At 39.7% G+C, this 16,070-nt stretch overlaps 1 protein-coding gene across 1 annotated transcript; it reads right to left on the reverse strand.

Moving 5' to 3' along the window:
* Positions 1-8,444: 8,444 nt before the first annotated feature.
* LOC135702808 (kallikrein-8-like) lies at positions 8,445-15,532 on the reverse strand. Its single transcript, XM_065223847.1, has 4 exons — positions 15,238-15,532; positions 9,867-10,090; positions 9,425-9,621; positions 8,445-9,365 (listed from the first exon to the last, which is right to left on the reverse strand). Exons 1-4 carry the CDS (start codon positions 15,448-15,450, stop codon positions 8,959-8,961), a joined length of 1,041 nt encoding a protein of 346 aa, XP_065079919.1. The 5' UTR covers positions 15,451-15,532; the 3' UTR covers positions 8,445-8,958.
* Between the last annotated feature and the right edge of the window lie 538 nt (positions 15,533-16,070).

The following is a 16,070-nucleotide window of genomic DNA, read 5'->3' on the forward strand; positions in this document are numbered from 1 at the left end:
TTTTGCAGGAAATCTTCAGAATCGTCATCAATCTTCTTTCTATCTACTCAGCGTGCACGCAGCTAGCCACAGCAAAACACAATCTTTTTTGCATCGTAGATAGAGTCGTCCCCCTCGGAGCAGTATACGGTGGATCATCTGGTGCAGCTGCTCACTTCCGTGTTTGAGAAATTCGGCCGGGATCTCGTCATTCTCCGCAGCCTTACTGTTTTTCAGCTTTCGTATCGCCTTTTTCACCTCTTCTAGCGTTGGTGGTTCCACAGCTTGACCATCGTCGTCGATGTGTGTTCTATTTGTAGATGCTCTCTCGTTCTTTCCGTTCAGCAACGTCTCGAAGTACTCCTTCCACCTGGCAGCCACCATCGTTTTATCTGTCAGCAGATTACCTTCACGGGAGACGACGCTGTCTTACTCCTCACGCCATTGACAGTTGCGTAAAACCTTCGCATATCATTCTGCTCCATACTTTCTTGCGCCTCAGCAATAACGCGTTCCTCGTACTGCCTTTTTTCCTGCTATGGGTTTGTTTCTCTGCTGACCTTGCTACCCTGTACCGTTCTCTGTTCTGACTGATACCAGACACCAACATCCGGCTTCTGGCGACGTCCTTCTACTCTGTCACTCGCTGGCACTCCTCGTCAAACCATCCGTTCCGGGGGCGCCTCTGAGCTGTACCTATCATCTCTCGTGCTGTTGTGCTCACCGCTCCGTCGACAGCTTCCCACAGATTATTGAGATTCTCGTTCACGTTGATTTCCGCTATCCGCTCATTCAGCTTCTGGTGGTACTCTGCAGCAACACCATCTACTGTCAAACGCTGGATGTTGAAACGCATCGATCTCCGGTTTCTCGAACTCTTAACGGTCGATAGACGCGCTCGATTTTTTGCGACAACGAGGTAGTGATCCGAGTCGATATTAGGACCCCTGAAGATCCTGACATCTACGACATCCGAGAAATGCCGACCATTTCACCATTAGGGTGTCTCCAGGTGTGCTTTCGGATATCCTTGCTTGCAAAGTGGGTGCTACTGATGGCCATATCACGAGCAGCAGCGAAGTTTATCAGCTTCAGGCCATTATCATTCGTTGCAGAGTGAAGGCTCTCTCTCTGTTCCAATGATTGGGCGAAAGAATTCCTCTCTTCCGACCTGCGCGTTTGCATCTCCGATGACAATATTCACGTCGTGTTTAGGGCACTCATCATAGGATTTATCCAGGCTTTCATTAAACGCGTCCTTCAGGTCATCGGATTTATCGTTAGTCGATGCGTAGATGTTGATCAGGCTGTAATTGAAGAATTTGCCACGAATCCTCAAAACGCAGATGCGCTCGCTAACCGGTTTACACCGCATAACCCGCTTCATCTGTTTCCCAATCACTACGAAACCAACTTCGTGTTCTGCTCTATCGCCACCGCTGTAGTAGATATGGTATTTGAACGATGTGTTGGCGATAGGATCTACCGTCCTGAATTCACGTTCTCCAGATCTAAGCCACCGTACTTCTTGAATAGCAGCCACACTCACATTCACCTTTTGCAGTTCACGGGCCAGAAGGCCCACTCGTCCAGGTTCATTTAACGTTCTGACATTCTAAGAACCGAGTTTCCATTCATTGTCCTTATTTCGTTGCCGTTGGGTCAGTTGCCGAAAATTCCGTTCGTTTTTTCTTCTTCTTACTTCATTTTTCTGAGTACTTTTATAATTCAGTATGCTACCGTACCAGGGTCGCGATACCTACATCGTGTTGATGGGGCTGCCATCTTAGGTTTAGTTGACACGATTCAACATTTCTTTTTCAGCCGCTGGATCCTAGACAGACGCTGTTCGAGCCGCACCTCCTGGTGGACAGACGCTCGACGATTCGCACCTCCTCAGCCTTGCTATCATCACGATATGGCTTAATCGTGATGACATTGCCCACACGCCGCTACCAGCACATATATGGGCATATACTGGCTGTCATCATCCGACACGTGCACATATAAAAATTCTGAATTTTAATTGTGATGTAAACATTCATTCACGTAAACTTGTATTTCATTTCATGCAACCGAACAACTTGTTAACAATGTTGTTTACAAAGATGGGCTTTTGTATACAATATTTGCTACATTGCATGAAATGTCTCAGAACTTTACATGATTTATAATGTAAACTTATATGATATGTGACGCTCCATTTATGTGCATCATATTGAACAGAAATTTACACTACTTTTTCGAACTGTGTGGAAGCGTGAGGTAGAAGCTTGTGAAGACCAGAGCTATGTTGGACGCTCTTTCCCCTGTGGCCCTCACCATTTTGGAGTGCGAAATTTGAAACGAATGGCAATCTAAACGAACCTATTGTTTTGCTTTTCAAAAATTTAATTATTGCTCAAATTTCATCAAATTATGGAAATATATTGGGAATACTATGCAGCTTTGTCGAAGACTGCAAATCGATTCGATTTCTGAGACAAATAGTATTACAGTAAGGTCCCAATTTAGTCTGCCCCTCCACGCATCAGAATTTTATTTTTCAATAATTTTACATAACCGTAATTCCAAATATCTCTAATTCACCTTAAAGGTGGATGTTTAAGGTCTTTGGTGCAATAAGACCACTGAAGAAGCGCATGGGATTCGTAAAACATTAGAAAAGATTTGCAAAAGGAGAGCTGACAAAATCGGGTCATTACTGTATTATATTAAATTAGACCTATTTGCTAGCATTCCTACAGGCGTATACGCGAGCTTGTAGGTACGTGTGCAACACTTGGTCGAAAGTGAAAGATTAGTAACTTTTTGTACAAAGATCAAATCGGTTTGCAGTCTTCGACAAAGTTTTTTTTTCGTATTCTTGTTCGCTTATTTGCGCGTTAGATTTACGGAGCCGATAATTCATTGTTCATTCTTGTAACAAAATTTACTTATTTCTATGTCTAGTAGGACTTGTGCCGAATACTCGCGGCTTACCCGAGATTAGAGGGGTAAGAGGAGTTTGGGGTGGAGTTTCGTTGTCTCATCAGAGCATTATCTTCAGTATGAACGGTAGTGTGGTTCTAGATTCGTCTGTAGTTCGACCGGATATGGGACTAGGAGGCGACGATGAGACTCATCGAAACGGGAGGACAAGACATACACAAACTAACAAAGAGAGACCGACAAAATTGTTTTGTAGAGTATTCTCAATCTTAGTCCGAGATTTGATGAAATTTGTGCAATACGTGGATTTTTTTGTAAGCAAATTAATATAATCATTCCGTTTCCTATACATTTTCCCATACACAATTTAACATTCTCTCGCAAATCGAGATTATAACCAAATTTGTTAGAATTTTGCTCAGTTGTTGGCGACCTCAATACGCATTAAAGAGCACTGGGGAACATGGGGTTGTAAATTTGACCCACCCTATTGACCATACAGGTAGAGGGAAGTCTCTACAAAAATCTGTCCTCGTGGAATGCTGTGAGTCGCTTACTAGTATCATTCTCTCTAGAATAACTCGAATGATTCTACCCTAAGGGTTCATTCACTGGAAATGGTTTCCAATCGGTTTGCGAATATTTTCTTTAACATCTACTAACCGTTCCGTTTGGTTGCTGATCTTTGCCACAAAATAATGCTTGGACTTCGTTCCGCACATCTAAGGGCCAGGTTTTGGGCGATTTGCCGACGTACGATTGATACTCCGAACAATCACTAAAGGGCACACACTTTCGCTGGTCTCGGCACTGCGTTTGACCAAACACCACTGCCAGAACACTTGCGAACAAAACTAGCACTGTTCGCAGTTCCATTTACACTGTTGACTGAAAATAAGTCTTAGATTAATCTACTGAGAGGAGTCGATCGTTCGCGATAGTACTTTGACTTCAACTGGCGATGTGAAACTAAGCGTAATAACTAAGTCTAAGCGGTTGAGTTAAAAATATCTGAGGGAAATCCTTTCTTTCCCCAGCCACAAATATTTACAAGCTACTTCTGTTTTCATTTCCTTCATGGCTAAATACTATAGTCACTATATTTTATGCAGTCCGTACTGGAGCTTTGCACATATCCTATATTTACTGCTCTATGGATACTTCTACAGTTGATAATTTATTGAAAGGTGTATTTTACATCCATATATCGTGTGGAAAGTTCAATGATACCTATTGCATAGTGTTATCAATAAGATATCCAACCTTAAATTACCTCGGCTTTAGCGGGAATCAAACTTGTATTGCTATTAAGTTGCGTCTTAGTGAAACGATGGCATCACTTTTTCTCAAATTTAAATCAAATCGAATCAGGGTTAACTGATAATATTATCAGTTTGGGGAATGCCTATCAGCTGGTCGGTAGGAAATCAGTGTGTAGTGTTTTTGTTTACAAAAGCAGATTCACGCTAAGTTCTACATTAAGAAGTGTAGGTATGCAAGGCTATGTAGGTATAACCAGAGAATAAAAATTGTCTTTACAATAGAGAATAATCGCTGAAACCAACGTATTATTTACGCAAGGTTCTCAAAAACCATGCTTTTTGTACCCATTCTGAAGTTCTAGTTAGGCAAATTCAATCTAATCGCATTGCTCGATAAAGTTGTACAACAACGCATTTGCAGCAACTTTGCTTAAGGAAGCACATATATATCTCTAATAATTCACGATTTATACATGTTTTTAATATGTATTTAATGTAGGGTGGTTCATAACAAAATCGGTTTTTCAAGAGTAACTTTTTATACCTTGATTTCAGTATGTTCTAGAAACTACCGAGGGGGACGACTCTATCTACGCTGCAGGAAAAAGTGTGTTGTGCTGTGGCTAGCTGCTCGCACGCTGAGTAGATAGAAAGAAGATTGATGACGATTCTGAAGATTTCCTGCAAAAAGATGACGCGCGATGCAAGTAGATGCGAGAAATGCAAGAAGATTTTTCGAAGATTGATTCGCTAGTGTAAGATTTTTTGAGCATCTAAAATTGAGATTTAGATGTGTCGCCCCCCTCGGAAACTACTCAAGCGAATTGGTTACTTTTGAAATATCCCATGAAATAATGTCTATTCCCAACAGCTCTACTTTCAATGACCATAGAGCAGATTGGGAGCAATATCAAACATTTATGGAATAGGGGAAATGTCTCTAATGTTGGCCTATGGATCTAATATTGGGCCCATCGCTGAAAATCTCCTATTTATCAATTTTATCTAGATGAACGCGTTATTGGTACGTTGCTAATGGATATTTTGGATTGCTATTGAAAATTTAATCGATTGCTGAATTTATGTATGGGCCCAAATTAGGGACACTTAGGCCATTACCTGCATTTCCCCTATATCTTCGATCCAAACATACCTTTGCGAACCAAAGATGATGTTAATTATGCTCTTGAATCTCTGACTACTTCTGAGATTTGATACAGAAACTTGAGTTACAAATACAACCTATCGATGGCGTATGAAACCCCTTACAGATACCTTGGCTTTGTAAATCTACCACTCTCCTTTAGAGTAGTCACTTATGTGCTACCATCTCTCGTAGAACCAAAATTAAAAAAGACCTCAATTTGGATTCCGTCTAGTTGGACCCTTGTTAGCTGGAGTGGAGGCGACGGAATTGTTGATCCTATTACTTTATTTTGCCTAGAAGATTATTTTCAGATAGGACTGACATTGATGAAAACCTGGAAATTCTCACGATCGCTACTGCCTGCAACCAAAGATGGTTCTCTAGGATGGGTGAACCTACTGAAACATAGTATCGACTTAATTCCATGTTCGAAGCCGAAAAGATTGCCATATTACCGGATGTCACCCGTGATAGAGGAGGTGATCGATGTCGAAGTCGAACGGATGAAATGCCTTGGTGTAGTAGAAGAATGTCCAGGTCCCATCGACATGCTTGGCATGCACAGGCGTACACACCAACTGCTCATTTGGTAATAATTTTTCACTCAGATGTTGAAATTTATTTTTCTTTAAAGTAATTGATAGATTTAAAGATATGCGAAGATTAGGTAACGCCTAACATTTGAATCAACACTAATTAATTTAACACTTAAATTCCGAGATGTGTAGTGAGCATTTCTCACCCCATTTTTACAACGCAAAAACAAATACAGTTTACTAGGGGAAGTGCACCAGTATTGGCCATAGGTTCCTATTTTGGCCACACCTTAGAAAACCGATTATATTACAATAGTCGTGCATTTTGTGGTCGACATGTGTATGTACCCCGATGAATATGATTTGCACTAACAAACTGAAAGCAACTGAACATCTCAAAATTGCAAACCACGTGGAATATCGTCAAAAGGTGGCCAATAAAGGAACATGGCTAATTCTGGAGCGTTTCCCCTACTAGTATTAAAATCTACTTTATTTTACATATCTATAACAATCTTACACTCTATTATATCTACTGCTTCAAAAAGAACTATGTTCCGTCAACTGTGTGCAAAGTTATTAGCAAATGAGCAGTTCGTAACCAAAACTGTGTATGCCAAGCATGCCCATCGACTTCCTGAATCCGCTGATACCCATAAAAAAAATCGAATGGGAAGTGGCCGATTTGCCTCGACTCAGTGTACGCAGCAGGACGACTACCCATTCCCTAAAATGATGGGCATTCTTCAACGCATCCAACGATCAAATTATTTTACAGTCGTTGACTTGTCGGAATCCTATTATCAAGTATAGTCCTTGAGCACGAGGCAAAGGATTAAACCGCTTCTAGGACCAACGAAGAACTGTTCTGCTTCGTTGTCATTCCGTTTGGTTTAACCAACGCTACGGCAACAATGGCGAGGCTAGGACACGATTTAGAACCCAAAGTCTACACACTTAGATTTTTTCGCCGAGATGGGCACCACCGAGCAGCTCGGCATTTTATTTTGCTGGATCTCGGTGAAAAACTTGCCGAGATTCAGCTAACAAACGGGAATTTCGCCGAGATCTCAGCTAACAAACATATTTTTTGCTGAATTTCCAGCAAAATAAAATGCCGAGCTGCTCGGTGGTGCCCATCTCGGCAAAAAAATCTTAGTGTGTACGTTTACCTTCACGACATAATTATTTTGTATAATTTCTCAGAAGAACGCTTGAATCTGATTCAACTGACTGACTAGAAACTTTATCAAAAGTAAATTTTGTCAACTAAAAATCAAATATTTAGGCTATGTATTGTCGGATCAGGGACTATCAATGGACATCAGCAAGATCCAACGGACACTGGACTAGCTGACTCCAAGAACGGTGAAGGATATCCGTAGATTGCTGGGTTTAGCTGGTTTTTACTAGAAATGTACGAAACATTACTTCGATATTACAACTCCAATAACAAACCTTGTAAAAAAGAAGAAGAAAAAGTTGTCATGGACCGGAGGAGGCCGAGGTTGCTTTAGGAAAGATTAAAACAGCGCTAGTGACTCTAGTTCAGCTTCAGCAGGGAGAGCAAAAAACGATAGCCTACTTCTCGCAAAAACTATCTGGTACGCAAAGGCGTTACAGCGCAACAGAACTTGAGTGTCTAATATCAGCTCTAACGATACATACAACAAGGAAACTATAACTTAACGTGTGCAGCAAACAGGGAGTTCAAATTTCATGAGCGGTGCCACAACAGTGTCCAAGATTTGTGCTCTAGAAAACATAAAGTGATAGGGTATATCAGCCATCATGACGGCCATCTTTTGGCTATTCAACGAATGACCTTTAGCAATTCGTTGAGGGCTCACAGTTCATTGTACAAACAGACGCGATGAATCTCACGTTTTTGACGGAGAGTTCATTCTAAACCATGATCACCTTAACTCTCATTTATTATTTTCATCCTATATTCTATTTATATATATATACAGGTAAATATTCCTTAAAAAGTTACCTCCAGAAATCTACCCATAATTCTCCTACAACGTGCGAGGTAGTTCTTTAGAAGTAGTGGTGGTAATTCACCACAATGATATCAGTATACCATTGTGGTGAATTACCACCAATACTCCTTACGATATTTTTAGATTTAATATTTATAAAGAAAGATGAATTTAGATGAATATTTATAAAGAAAATTAAATTCCTTGCGACAAAACGAAATTGAACGAAATTTAGTAGGGCACTATTATAGATTACTACCATGCAACCAATAGAGAAATTATCTTATATGTAAGTATCGATCAATAACAATAACAATTTTTAAATATATTCATCGAAATCAAAGAAACTTAAAAATAAAAAATTATCGACGTATACCGACTATATATTTGTATAAAGATCATTGAAGAAGTTTTACGGATGGTTGGTCGGTAGTCTAATGGTTTTTCGCGTCCCATTTCAAATAGACCAACCATGTACATTGATCGATTCTCTTAATCGACTCTCTCTTTTGAAAAAAAGCTCGGCCGTTTCCTGTCATCTTTTTCGTATTAGATGCTAGATTGTTCCTTCTTCTATCGAACTGTGTATCGAAAATATCTGGGAATATGTTTACAACCCCGTGGCGATCCAAAGAAAAAGTCGATGAAGAGAATCGATCAATGAGTACATGGGACCTATTGCAAAGTGACGCAAGATTTCATAATTCCGAAAAACACTTTTTAATGGTAATGGTTAGATGAAAATGGTGAGCAGTATCCTTCACAAGTGTAGCCAACGAATACTATTCACGAGAAAGCAATGTAATGTCATGAGTAAAGATCAGTTTATTCACAGATTTTAAATATTGCTTAGATATAATGCAATCATAATATATGCTAAACTTAATTCTATTAAACATATATAGATTATCTCTTGCAATGGATCTCAACTTAAAAGTAAAAAATCCCATTTCTATCATATGCTGTCAATTGAGACACACTTTTGAAACTAGAATGATCTAGATTTTCCTACAGTTAGCCTAATTCTTTAGGGGCAATCACAATGGCATTTATTTTTATAGTAGATTTCTTATATAACGTTAATGTACTACGCGCATTTGTATGATTATCCAGGCAGTTTATTTTAAATTATCAATTATCCAATTAAGATACTGCGATACTTTGGTATACACGCCAGGTGCACTTTCTTTGCCACAGGATGCCAATCCCCATGAAACGACTCCATGAATCACGTACCCTTTGTTCCCGAAATACTGCAGAGGTCCGCCGGAGTCCCCTTCGCAGTTATCTGCAAGACCAATATCATTTCCCGCACAAACCTGGCTCTCGTCCACAGTGTAGACGTCAGACAGTCGTCGTAGAGATTGTTGGCATTGGTTTTGCCCAATAATCGGTACGTTGGCAAATCGTAATTGATTGGAAATTTCATTCCGGTCTTCGGTGAAACCCCAACCAGATACCATCATTTTGGGAGGAAACTTCTTGGGCAACATTTCCGGCAACGGAAGGCAGATGGGCTGTACGTCTGTTGAGTGAATCAAATTTAAAAAATCGTGCTACGGGACAAACTGAATGAATACTTACTATCATTCAACTTTGCTGGATGTTCGAGCTTGATCAACGCAATGTCATTCTTTCGTTTGCTAGCGCTGTACTTTTGATGCCTGATGAACCGAGCCACCTTAATGTCCTGGAACGGATCAGCACAGTCTACTTCGCCCTGAGCGTAATTGCAATCTATTGGTTTGGACAGGTCCGTTTCTCCGACACGCACAAAATCTCTGACCATAGAAACAAAACTAAATTATTCACTGGAAAATGTATAATGTCGTTTTCGTTTTTACTACACTACACCGGTGTAGTGTAAGCAGCAATAAGCGCGAGTCATTGGCAGCTCATCATCATTTGTTTGTAAACAAAGGTGCAACCGATAGCTCCACCCTAAAAATTTTCGGTGTTCGGCGGTGTAGCACCGGTGTAGCTACACCGCAAAAACGAAAACGACATAAGACTTGAGTCTACATACACCTTCTGTTTGTTGCAGTGGGCTGCTGTAAGAACGAAACTGTTCGCAATTAAGCTTCCTCCACAATGAAACTCTCCGTTGATATCTCCAAGCAATGCCATCCAAGGAAATTCAAACACTTCGGCTATTTTCCCATGTGCGATGCGTTGTTTGCTACTTTGACCGCATTTCTCAAGATCTAGCAGGTCACGGCCTGGTTTCGCTTTGCAGCAGATTTTGATGATCTGAAAGATGAAGTACATAGATTATTACTGTATTACTTAGAGGACTTTAGCCTTTTTGACGAAATAAGAATCTGTATATACAGATATACAGATAAACAGATTTTTTGATTGGGTTAAAGTATCCACAGATATTTTGAGGTATGTGTTTAATTCAGCTAATTTTTTGCGTTAGTCTTACTTTCATTTTACCGTAACCTTGCCTCGAGAGTGTAGAACTCAATGAACTGGATTACCGGGGTGAAGTAATCGGGCACACACAACTGCATGACAGCAGTACGTCACAAATTGCATATATGTACGTTGTTTTTTGGATTACTAATCTAGAATGATCTTATATCACCAACTGATATTATCCTCGTTTTAAATCCCGATAACGAATGTTGTGTTGATTTGGTATCGACGGTGCTATTAATTAATTCAATCTTAAACAAACATTTGGCAGATTTTTCAAACAGGAACGGTATTAAAAGTAAATCGAAGTTGAAGCTTACCGCTATTAATGTATTTGGCGCAAAATGTACTAACACGATTTGATGCAAAAGCGCACTTTTATGACCGATACCGCACTTCCAACACTTCTTTGTTCATTTTGGAGCGAAATACGCAATATTAAAACTATACAGATATTGATACAGATTTTTCGAAGAAGAAATACAGATGAAAAGATTTTAATAAGCAAAAATACAGATTTGCTTTTGGCAATCCTGAGACAAGCTAGACGAAAATAGAGAATGGTCTACACGGCAAGAAAAAAATACTCAAAATTAAGATAAAAAAAAAACACTCAACGTTGGGTTCTATCATTTGAGGTCCGCCGTTGAGTAAATCAGAAAAGCGGCGTTGGTTATAATTTACTCAACTATTGAGTAATAATAAATGAACTCAAATATAAGTTTATTTTCATTGAGGTTGCTCTTATGCGCCTTTAACCATTTCATTTTCACAAGCGTTGATAGACGAGTGGTCAACACACGGGCCCCGTAATCTCAACGGCCATGGTTTGGTTCCAGTCTGCTCCGTTTTATTATTTTTTTGTCAACTTGGTCAACGTGGATTCATGATCAGGATGACTCAAAATTGAGTTTTCTTCTTTAACTTAATTTTACCTAGCCCCACGGAAGCCACGTGATGAGTGAAAGGAACTCAATTTTGGGTACTTTTTTCTTACCGTATACTTTGATCGGTTCGGGTTGCACCACGATAGAGCGTATGGGGTATTACTAGAGCAGAGAAAGAGAGAAATCAATTATGCCGAAAGAAAATCAATTATGCGATGAAGTGTCAGTTTTTAGGCAGATTTTGAAGAGTGAAGTTTATTGAAAAGAGTACCTAGTTTGCATGTGAAGAATGAAAACGAATTGTATATGGAGAAATCCGAATGTGTTTGTTCCAAATGTCTTCCAAATAATTGTATATGATCGTATTGGTTAACAATGACGTCGACATCAAAGCAACACGACACTCTTGATCGGCGCCGGTGGTGTAGTGGTAAGCGTCATTATATCTCGCCTAAGCAGGCCAGTGTTCAATCCCACATGTGCACACTTAGAAAAAATCATGTAAATTTAGGTGCTCTGAGAGTGACATACACAAGCGTCTATTTTGACATAAATTTGAGTCATAACAGACGCGAAATACCCGGAAAAAAAATACAATAATTTTCATTGTCATTGTAACCATAATATTTACTGTAAAACATTGGACATTTTTGTTCATTACCATAAAATCACAACGAAATTCATGGTTCATAACAATAAAAATCATGGTATTTGAGAAATTTACAGTAAAAAGGGGGGTTGTTAAACAATAAAAAAAAGTAATTTTTCTCGAACAAATTTGACCTCATCATACTAATTTTCGTTGTTTGAGCATTGTATCGTTAAAAATCGAAATTTTTTTTCCTGTACAATAATTTAACAATAAATTTTAATGTACTCGAAATGCAACAGTGAAAATCATTGTAATGTCTTTGTTTTATTATAATTTTTTTTTTCGGGTATAGCTCAATCAAACGTACTTATCGTCGAGGAACGAATTTTTCAGTCTTGGAGCACTTAATATTACATGACATGTTTGTTTACGTTTCATCTTTCATTTCAAAGATGGATTCCGTCACGTGTAAAATTAGTTATTTCTAAGTGTGCAGTCAGCGCCGTCGGGATGTTCTGAGGCATGACATTTCTGAAGTAAAGCCGTTGGTCTCCGGTTCATGTGTTTGATGGGTCGAAAGGTAGGGTCCAGGTGTGGGAGCTGCCTCCCTGGCGTCGGTAGTATTGGTGCTCAGCACGGAAAACAACACAGCAAAAAAATAATTTTGATATCACGTCAAAGTGGATGCACTACAATCATGTCGAAAATATGGTGTAATATTACTTGCTAAAAAGGACAAAATTATCATTAATACAATACATGAACTGACATTACGCTGCTTTTACTGCATTTGTTTATTTATGTGGTCATAAAAATTACATGAAATTTTCGACATGATTGATTGATCCACTTTGATGTGATATCAAAATTATTTTTTTGCTGTGAAGATCGACGGAAAACAAAAAAAAGAAACTCTTGATCGATATTAGTTGCGAGGATAATAACGGTTGCAGCTTACCACCATGCAAAGCAAAAAAAAAAAAAACACTGTCGGTTAAAAATATTTCAATGTTTCTACTATGGTGCATGAGTTAAGTAAAATGGCCATCTAAAACTTTTTAATTCAAAAACAGTCGCTTCAAATCATCCGAAAACAAGTGCTATCATCTGGTATTATTTTTTAAGCCTGCACTGCAATTCACTTGGAACGCCTTCAACAAATTGTGTGGTAGTATTTCCATGCAGTTAGTTTTAAAAGAAGTATTTGTAAAGTATTATGTTCAACGGCGCTGGTGATGTAGTGGTAAGCGTGATTACCTCTCACCCCAGCAGGCCTGGGTTCAATCCCAGTCGGCGCCGCCGGGATGTTCTGAGGCATAACATCTCTGATCACGCCTACCTTCGGATGGGAAGTAAAGCCGTTGGTCCCCGGTTCATGAGTTGATGGGTCGATAGGTAGGGTCCAGGTGTGGGAGCTGCCTTCCTGGCACGTCGGTAGCATTGGTGCTCAGCACGGAAAACAAGATCGACGAAAAAACAAACCAAAGGAAAAAAAAAGTATTATGTTCATCTTTATAACGTGATTGTAACATAAACTACAACTTGTTGTTTTTTTTTTAGTTTTTTTTTTTCCGTCGATCTTGTTTTCCGTGCTGAGCACCAATGCTCCCGACGTGCCAGGAAGGCCACCTTGCACACGCTAATCTGGTTTAAAAAAAATCTGCCTCTCTTAGCTCAGTCGGTAAATGCGTAGCTATAAAGCAATACTATGCTGGAGACGGCTGGGTTCGATTCCAGGTCCGGTGTAGGAATTTCTCGGGTTGAACATTTTTCTGGACATATATGCATATATGGGTATTTATAATAGTACTTACCACACATTAATACTAATGCAAAAATGATACAGGCTTAGAAAGCACTTGATTAACAACTGTGGAATAGCTTAAGGTGATTCCTTGTAGAGTCCACAAGAGGCCACCACGTTGGCTATACATGCACTTCCACTTAGAATTTTCAATTACACACATCTCTTAAATGAATGCCCCATTTCATCTGAAATTGCTACTTCATGTATGCTGCAGTAAAGCTCACGTGGAGTAAAAGTTTCATTGTGGTAGGGTTTTTGATCTAATTTCCGTCCTACTAAGCACTTCCCGCACTTTACTTCTCTTTTTTGATAGGGTTTGAAAAAAAACACGGAATGTTTTCATCAAAGATAACTTCTAAATTTATTCACCTTTCCATCCGTACCGTTGGATTTGATAAAGAGTCAATCAATGTTGAGATATTATTAAAATCTAACACTGCTTCTTCATTCTAAATTCGTTCTGCGAGTTTCAATGTCGTCCTAACGCATTGAAACGCCATTAGATTTTCTTCGTTCTACGGATGATGGTAGAAAAAGTGGATTCGCTAGGAGCGCTTTGAGAACAATGAGTGTAAATATTCATACAATGCGCTGTAATAGGCTGCATGTTGTGGCTTATGAACTAACTGATCGGATCAAACGTATTAATGTTTTGTGCATGGTGAAATCAATGATATTATGATTTCTACTCGATAGAACAGAAATGAGCGATTACGACGAAGTAGCACTCTACCCTACGTATCGTAGCAGCTGACATTTGTGCACTTAAAGTTTCGAAGTGGTTACGAGAATAAGGATCTCACAGTGAAACACCTTAAAGAACAATAAGTTGAGAGGCGGCGTAAGGTCCCAGTGGAAACGTAATAAAACCAAAACAAAACAATGGTGTTTCGATAAGAAGTTTCTGTCTTTTCAGTCATTTCAGTAGCCTTCTTCGTTACAGATGCAAAACTGGTGCTCTTAATGGACATAATTTATGTTCTGAATGCTCAATGAACACTAAATTTCACCAAACAATCCCATAAGATTTTTTTCTTCTTGAAACTGAATTTTCATCATCACTTATTCACAAGTGTGAACTTGATGTTTGGTACGAATTTATACAGTTTCTTCTCGATGAGAATGTTACCTTCTTCTTCCTCTTCTTCTTCTTTCCTTTATTTAACGTCGGTCTCTATTCCGCAATCTAGTGCCAATCACCGACGGACATCGATTGCCATCCATTGACGGCAATCGAATGTGCAGGAAGGCAGCTTCCACACCTGCGTAGGATATCGCACCCATTCAACACACATGGGCCGGGACCAACGGCTTTACTTCCCTTCCAAAGGAAGACGTGACCAGAGATTTTTTTGCCCCAGAAAAATCCCAGCGACCTCGGCTGGGATTGAGCTCAGACCCATCGGGGTGTTAGAAAGCAGTCACGCTTACCACTACACCACCGGCGCCGGCTATGTTACCTTTAAATGTGTTTTCCACTAACAAACTTCATCACTTGCACTTCATCACTCGTACTCGTTAAAAACCAAATATATAGCATTAACTGCGCTTTGATACACTTGCTGCTACATGCTCGTGAATATCATTAAATATTTCTAGAATAACACAATTAATTTTAATGTAACAAAACGTCTCTCACACGCAATGATTTCCATTCGTTATGCCAATATATCCACTAATATGTACTAACCATTCCATTTCGCCCCTGTTCTGAGCCACAGTGAATTGCTTTGACTTCGTTCCGTACCGCTAGGGGCCAGGTCCTGTATGCTTTTCCCACGTACGACCGATACTCTGGACAATCACCAAAGGGTATACACTTCCGCTGGTCTCCACACTGAGTTTGGCCAAACACCACTGCCAGAACACCACCGAACAAAATTATCACCACTCGCAGTTCCATCTCGACTACCGACTGATCGAGATTCTAGATCTGTTTGCTGTTGATCTTTAGAAGCTTTCGCGCCGAGATGTATCATGTGATCGCGACAATGATTCAACTTCAACTGGCGATGCACAACTACGGGGAACTGGTTTTCTTATTTACGCAGTGCCGCAGTTACACTAATTGCTGTGGCTTCTTGGCAACGCAATTGTAGTGTAGGAGTGTGTGATGGCTGTTGTTTTAGCTCGCTTTCAAATCTCGAAATAATCTGAGGGAAATACCGGTCAGTCGAAAGATACCGCCTTGTGTAAGACAGGGTGTAGCTGGACGCCACCGCCATCGACACGCCGCCACCGTGAGCTTTTTTTATACACCAACTGGACACAAAAGGCACCAAATGGTATTTTTCCCATAGAACCGATTTTTGGAAACTGGTCAGAGTCCTGCTTGAGCCAAAGCATATCATGCAAAACTTAATGTCCGTCGATTCGTCGGGCCGGTCACGACAATATAATAATTCACAAATAATTGGTGGTCATACAAAGTACCCGGACCATAATGGCCATAATCGAAAATGTTCCGGGATCCCCAAGGGAAGTGGACAAGTTATGACATTAGTCTAGGTTTAAAAGGATTAA

Source organism: Ochlerotatus camptorhynchus, unplaced genomic scaffold (assembly GCF_037179485.1).
Source record: "Ochlerotatus camptorhynchus isolate MF236.1 unplaced genomic scaffold, CSIRO-AGI_Acam_v1.1 ptg000198l, whole genome shotgun sequence".
NCBI lineage: Eukaryota > Metazoa > Arthropoda > Insecta > Diptera > Culicidae > Ochlerotatus > Ochlerotatus camptorhynchus.